The sequence below is a fragment of the Triticum urartu genome, chromosome 7A (genome assembly GCF_056163025.1).
Source record: "Triticum urartu cultivar PI428250 chromosome 7A, HENAU_Tu73, whole genome shotgun sequence".
Lineage (NCBI taxonomy): Eukaryota > Viridiplantae > Streptophyta > Magnoliopsida > Poales > Poaceae > Triticum > Triticum urartu.
Window position 1 is genome coordinate 233,357,156 of NC_141879.1, and position 7,445 is coordinate 233,364,600.

The following is a 7,445-nucleotide window of genomic DNA, read 5'->3' on the forward strand; positions in this document are numbered from 1 at the left end:
GACCTGGTCTCACGCTTAATCTCGTAAGACCCTCGCTAGAGGATGCCACGTGTACTTCACCAATCTTGATGCATCCCTTTTTCCCCAAGATTTATATGACTGATCTGTATTTTGTCTCCGCTGTTTCGAGATTTGATGTTTAATTGATGAAGCCCAAGCAATCCGGCATGCCCGTCGGTGCACTAGATGGCTAGCTTTTCTACGGTGCCGGGCCTGCCGGCGAGGGGCGCGAGGCCACGTAGGAGACTGTTAGGATTCATGGGGCTGGACGCTGGTGGCGTGAAGTTCGGGAAGGAGGATTGAGGAAGAAGGGTGCATCAAGATTGGTGAAGAACACGTGGCATCCTCTAGAGTAGGTCTTACGAGATGAAGCCTGAGACCAGGTCGTATGGGATTATTTTCCCGGACCTCCCGAAGCCCCGCAAAGTTAACTGCAGCTGCGTGGATGGCGAGCACCGCACCGCACACGAACGCGAACCTGACGCTGCCGCGCCACACAACACGCCATTCGCGCGCGGATCGTCGGATGTCACGCCCAGGATTATATTCTCCGGTGCCGCACGTACCATGCGATCGCACAGCTCACGTCGAGAGCTTTTCTGTTTGGCGTCGCCGTCAATGAAACACCTTCCCGTCGAGCCGACGACGCCTATAAGTACCTCGTCTGATCGCATCATCACTCCCAAGTACTACAACCTCTGGACCTCTCACCTAGCGCACATCCATGGCGCGCTTCCTCGTCGCCCTCCTCGCCGCCACCCTGGTCGCGGTAATGGCCGAAGAAGCCACTGAGCAACGCCTGCATCTTCTTCATTTCGGCAAACTGCACCTAGTGCATTTCGCATGAGATTGATCGATCACAAACTGGTGCTAACGGCCTGTTTCGTCACAGGTTCAGGCTGGAGGGCAGCTGGGCCACGCGGCGCCGGCGACGGCGGAGGTGTTCTGGCGCGCCGTGCTGCCGCACTCGCCATTGCCCGACGCTGTTCTCCGCCTTCTCAAACAACCCGCAGCAGGTCTGTCTTTCATGTTCCTTTCCTCGTCGCCCTCCGTTTACTGTCTTCTTCTCTCGAGTTTGATTGATCGCCAAACACAAAAAATGCATGCACGCACAGGTGTTGAACTGCACACAGAAGCCACCAGCTTCGTGAGGGATGCCGAGGACAGGCCCCCCTTCGACTACCGTGATTACAGCCGCTCGCCGCCCGATGATGAACCGAGCAAGAGCACCGGCGCCGCCTCCGGGGCGCGGGACTTCGACTACGACGACTACAGCGGGGCCGACAAGCTCCGTGGCGCCGCCTCCGGGGCGCGGGAGTTCGACTACGACGACTACAGCGGGGCCGACAAGCTCCGTGGCGCCACCGATGAATACAAGGCGCCGAGCAGCAGCCTCGCTGGAAGCGGGGCGTCCATGGCTAGGGGCGGCAAGGCGGAGACGACGACGGTGTTCTTTCACGAGGAGGCGGTGCGCGTCGGCAAGAGGCTCCCATTCCGCTTCCCGCCGGCGACTCCCGCCGCGCTCGGTTTCCTGCCGCGCCAGCTCGCCGACTCCGTCCCGTTCACGACGGCCGCGCTGCCTGGCGTCCTCGCGACGTTCGGCGTCGCGTCCGACTCCGCCACGGTGGCCAGCATGGAGGCGACGCTGCGCGCCTGCGAGTCGCCGACCATCGCCGGGGAGTCCAAGTTCTGCGCGACCTCGCTGGAGGTCCTGGTGGAGCGCGCCATGGGAGTGCTGGGGACCCGCGACATCAGGCCGGTGACGTCGACGCTGCCCCGCGCCGGCGCCCCGCTGCAGACGTACACCGTCCGCTCCGTGCGGCCGGTGGAGGGGGGGCCTGTCTTCGTGGCGTGCCACGACGAGGCCTACCCGTACACCGTGTACCGGTGCCACACCACCGGCCCGTCCAGGGCGTACATGGTGGACATGGAGGGCGCGCGCGACGGCGACGCGGTGACCATCGCCACCGTGTGCCACACCGACACGTCCCTGTGGAACCCGAAGCACGTCTCCTTCAAGCTCCTCGGCACCAAGCCCGGCGGCACGCCGGTCTGCCACCTCATGCCGTACGGGCACATAATCTGGGCCAAGAACGTGAAGCGCTCGCCGGCGTGAGCGACCCGGCCAGCTCTGTGGTCTCGCCGGAACTAAGATCGATGTACTACTACTACTATCTGTTTCCACCTACGTCTTCTGTTGTTCAGACCACCAGATGGTCACCAGAGCAGCGCTTGTAATAAAAGAACAGCTTCTGCAGAGCTGTGTTTATTTACATTACATTTGCAATTCGTATTCAACTGCCTACGAAAAATCTGTACTTTTGCATGTCACTGTGCCACAGATCCACTAGCATGCCAAGAAATGGCTTTCTGGACCGCTGAAGTGTACCAATATGTCTGTTCGAATCATATTCTTGTAGAAGAACAAAGGGACATTCTGTAGAAGAAACATAAAGATCTTTTTCTTGCAGAAGGAATATGGCAGGACCCTGCCATTTGGCTAACAAAGTGACATTCTGTAGAAGAAACAGAAAGAAATTTCTCCAAGGAATATGGCAAGACATCTGGCTTTTGGTTGCGAAGGAAAAACGACACTGTAAAAGAAACAGAAAGCGTTTTCCCAATAGGAGAATAGTTTTGAAAATAGGCCAAGAAACACGTAGCAAATAATGTTCACACATTAAGATCTTTTACAAAATAGGTGGCTACCATGCCTTGCCACTCACAGATTAGAATATCATAGTCATTACCCCTTAACACTTTGTAGATATGGGTTGCAGACTTGCAGTATCTATCTGAATAAGTGTAGCAGCTGACGAAAATCTACTAAGGAAACATCTGCAGTTGAACAGCGAAACTACATTTACTAGGGAAAAACTGCATCGACATCTACTAAAAACATCTGCAGTTGATCAAAATCACCTCATTAAACTGCGCTTCTCATGGGCGAAACTCACGCGCGTACTTTTAGCAATACAGATACAGAAGGCCATTGATATGGCAACCATCCATCAATCGATCTTCACGGACGCGAAGAGGTAGTGCACGAAGGATATTGACGTCAAGAAGCCAATGGTTCCAGTGGCGAGCATGATCGCGAACGCCATGAGGAATGAGTAGCCGATGTAGAGCATTGCAGAGACAGGACCACTCAGGCTTCTGAGATCAAAGACCAAGTAGTTGATGGAGTAGAGGAACACGTAGAGCGCAACAGAGCCCGAAGCAAAGAAAGCCTTCCACCACCACCTCCAGTCCTCAACACAGAGATTCATGTATGTAAGGACAACAGATACCTCGGCGCAAACAATGACAAGCATCAGCAGGACAATCAGCAGGAAGCCAAACACATAGTAGAACCTTCCAAGCCAGATGCTCGACAGAATGAAGAACAGCTCAATAAACAGGGTTCCAAATGGCAGCGTGCCTGCTCCAAGGACCAGAAGCCATGATGGATATTTCCGTGCAGGGATCTCTCTAGGAATCTGGTTGGTGCGAACAGGGAATTCAATTTGCTCTGCTCTTGTACCAAGGAAGCCACCGACAAGCGTTAACGGCACAGAGATACAGAACCACAGAGCCAGAAGGGTGAAAAATAATGATATAGGTAAAGCTCCAGTGCTCTTGCTTCCCCACAGCACAAAGTTTAAGATGGTAAGGACCGTAAACATGACACCAGGGAAAAAGCAAGCAGTCAACCATGACAATGATCTCCATCCTTCAGACGTTCCCTTAATAGTCCTCCATAGCCGAACACTGACATACCCAGCTACAATACCAAGGAAAAGATAGAGAATAATCATTCCGGTAAGAAGCATTCCTCTTGAAGCTGGAGACATGAACCCAAGTGTGGAAAAAACAATTGTTACAATTGACATGCCCAGAATTTGAACTCCATCACCAATCATGATGCATAATAGCTTGGGGCAAGTTGGCTCTCTGAACACATCTCCAACAACAAGCTTCCACCCAGATAGCTCCTCATTCATCTGTGCTTGCGCTTCCTTGTCGAGCTCTTCATATGTGGTGAGATCCCTCCTGACAGTTCTCAGGAATATTATAAAGACGATTCCTGCCAAGAACAAGATGACCATGAGGGAGTTCATTATAGAGAACCAGTGGACCTTGGCACCAGCCTCCATCTTCAGATAAGCATCCCACCTAGATGGCCACCTGATGTCACTCTTCACAAACTCAACATCATAGGTAAATGTGATCCTCTCCTGTTGCCTGATCACTTGGGACATTCGAAGCTCCACCGGGCAGCTCACAGGTTCAATGTTGTCATGCATGTTAAGCTTAGAGAAATCCTCAGGGTCACGCTTCACACTGCAAGGCACGACCTCAAAACCAACAATCTGATACCCAGACATCCCCTTCTTGTCCGTCTCTGATATGACAGCAGATCCTTCTTCTCCAGTACCGATTATTTCTACATTTGTTCCTTCGTACTCATGGACCAAGACCTTAAACTTTAAATGGTTGATGATATAATCATCAGCACTACCAGCGGGAGTGTAACCAACAGGAAAACCAGTCCACTGTACTGTGATACCATTCTGCTCAGCAAAACGCATGACAGGCAGATTGTCCAGCATCATGTTCACCTGATAAAGATCACGGGTCCGCTGCTTCAGAAGCTTTGCATCATTCTCATTAAGCCCTTTTGTGGTGCAGAGGAAGAGGGACTCATTGACATTCACACGGAACCGGTAGGGTGAGTTGTCGATCTGGTCACCCATGAGAAGCTCACCCAGGTTCTCGGCGCTCTTCTTGATGCCACCAGGTGGACGGCAGTATGGCAGACTGTAGTAGCTGAACGGCATCTCAGTCTCAATGGACGTGAGTGAATTAACCTTTGCCCATATATTCTCACCTTGGGAGTATGTGTGCATGTAGCTGCCAGGCAAGTAGAATGCATTGCCTGGAGACAAAGTCAGTAAGAGCACAGCCAACAATAACACCGGACAACAAGAACTGTGCAGTGCCCCAGCCATCTGAAGCACAAACTCTCACCAACGACCTAGAACATGTGAGGTATACCCTGTAACAAGAACATTTTTATTGATCAAAATCACGCATAAATTACATCCATAGTTATTTTGGTATAAATCTTTTATCTGGACAACAACATCTGAACGGTGTAATGATAATTGCAGAAGACTAGTCATTGCCTAGAGCAAGATCATGCAAAATCCATCCATTCCCTCACAATCTAGAACAATCACATCCAAGTTACTAGTAAACGTTAATTCCCCTCCGATTAAACAATAATTGACTACCTTAAGAAGTAACTAACGCAGTGCAACCAAACTAGAACAGTGATTTCTAAGTATAGAAGCGCGATGACAAAAATTCTCCAACAAACAGAGGGCACAGCCACTCACTGGGAGCAAAATACTGCAAAAGGTTACTATGAAAACCTAAAATTCAACCGACCTTGCCTCTAACCAGACGAACAATTCCCTATTTCCTACGCGCCTAAAATCGGAAGCGTTCGGCAACCATGAAACACTCCACAGTTGACACATCGATGGCAGAGCAGGTACTACAGCCCCCATGACCACGTACCTACGCCGAAAAACCCCGCAGATCTACAGAAAAGCGCCTAAGGAACTCGGAGATCTAGAGCAAGCAGCCGCGGGGGAATGAAATCCGGGCGCAAGGCTGCAACCCCGCGCTGCTGGTAGAGCTAGGGACGCGAATTGAAGGAGTGGGAATGGATGGAAGCGTCGAGAAGGTTCTAGAACTGCGGAGGAAGGTACCTGACGGTGGCGCACCGGGAAGAAGCGAGGGCGGAGCTGGCGAACGGGATGGGTGGATCCGGGGAGGGGAAATATGGGAAGGCAGGCGCACGGAAAAAAGTGGGCAAGGGGGGTCGAGATATTTGGGTGGCGCATCCAAATCTTGGCGATGTTGGGCTGGGCTGCTGCAGGATAGGATTTCCATTTCCTGGCCCGGTGGTGGTGCTGCCGTTTCGATCGAAGAAGAAAAACTCTACCCCTCCAAAAAAAACTCCCCTAAAAAACACGAACAAGAAAGAAAAAACTTGTACTGGCATTGTTCTTCTTTTTTGAGAGAAAGCCTTCATGGCGGTTTTATTCATTAGGCAAAACATTTACATGGTTTGACAAGGCGGACACAAGAAAATTATGAGGATCCTCTTGCCACACAAGAGGGCTAAGCTCCGACTTACTAGCTAAACCATGTGCCGTCATATTGGCTTCCCTAGGACAAAACTCAAACGAAAAATCACTAAACTCATGACAAAAGAAGAAACAATCATCGTGCCGCAGGTCCAAGAATGTTTCATAATCTTGATCACTTCCTACGCGAAAAGAACTTAAATTTGTGGTTGAGGCAGTGACAGTGGGTATCTTGGATTACCCCCACATGTGGAGGTGGACCGCGGTGACTGTTTCAGCGTCCGCTTAATAGAGTTTGGGCTCTTATTGGTGGGTGGAATGTGAGGATGCTATCAATGGGAGGGAAAGAAGTATTGTTAAAATTTGTTGCATAATCTATTCCGATATATGCAATGTCCATTTTCAGTTTGTCAAAGAATATATGCAAGAGTATTTGTGGTGCAATTACTAGGTACTGGTGGGGTGGCTTGCATAATCAAAGAAAATTGCATTGGAAAGCTTGGTGGAAGATGTGTATCCACAAAAAGGAGGGAGGAATGGGATTTCGTGATTAAATTGTTTTAATCAAGCAATGTTGACTAAGCAGTGTTGGATACTTATATGTGAACCTCACTCATATGTGCTCAGGTGCTTCAAGCAAAATAATACCCGGATGAAGACCTTTTTAAAGCTGAGCTATAAAAAGGTGCCTCATTTACATGGCGCGGTATCATGTCAAGATTAAAGACTTTCAGGAGGATGCAGTTTGGAGACCAGGTAGTGGGGCAAACATTAAAATTTGGTCCGATGTTTGGGTTCCAACTACTCATGATAAGTGTGTTTTGACTCAACATGGGTATTATCTTCTTGAGACTATGCAGGATCTTATTGACCCTCAAATGGACCAGTGGGATGTGCAGCTGATACATGATAATTTTTGGCATATTGATGCTAACAGGATTTTACAAATTCCACTTCTTCTTAAGATCAACCGGATTTCATAGCTTGGCAACTATGTAAGTCTCCGAGTTTTACTATTTGATCAACATACCATGCAGAATGGAAAAGCGGAGTACCGGACTAGGGCAGGTGTTGTTACACATATGGTGGTATGGAAGTTACTTTGGGACTTGAGAATTCCTCCCAAGGTGCATATTTTTATTTGGAGAGCTCTACACAAAATTATTCCATGTTATTGTACCTTGGCGAACAAGCATATTAAGACTCCGATGACTTGCCCAGCAAGGTGGATCCCGAAGACCTCAAACATATGTTGTTCATTTGTGAGAGAGTAAAGGAGTTTTGGAAGGAACTTGGTCTTGA

At 49.8% G+C, this 7,445-nt stretch overlaps 2 protein-coding genes across 2 annotated transcripts; one reads left to right on the forward strand and one right to left on the reverse strand.

Moving 5' to 3' along the window:
• Positions 1 to 494: 494 nt before the first annotated feature.
• Positions 495 to 2,478, forward strand: LOC125524329 (protein RAFTIN 1A). The gene is made up of 3 exons (XM_048689399.2): positions 495 to 769; positions 893 to 1,016; positions 1,116 to 2,478. Exons 1-3 carry the CDS (start codon positions 725 to 727, stop codon positions 2,114 to 2,116), a joined length of 1,170 nt encoding a protein of 389 aa, XP_048545356.2. The 5' UTR covers positions 495 to 724; the 3' UTR covers positions 2,117 to 2,478.
• Positions 2,479 to 2,615: 137 nt separating this feature from the next.
• On the reverse strand, positions 2,616 to 5,918 carry LOC125524328 (transmembrane 9 superfamily member 12). Its single transcript, XM_048689398.2, has 2 exons — positions 5,763 to 5,918; positions 2,616 to 5,041 (listed from the first exon to the last, which is right to left on the reverse strand). The coding sequence occupies exon 2, from the start codon at positions 4,992 to 4,994 to the stop codon at positions 3,012 to 3,014; it is 1,983 nt and encodes a 660-aa protein (XP_048545355.2). The 5' UTR covers positions 4,995 to 5,041; positions 5,763 to 5,918; the 3' UTR covers positions 2,616 to 3,011.
• Between the last annotated feature and the right edge of the window lie 1,527 nt (positions 5,919 to 7,445).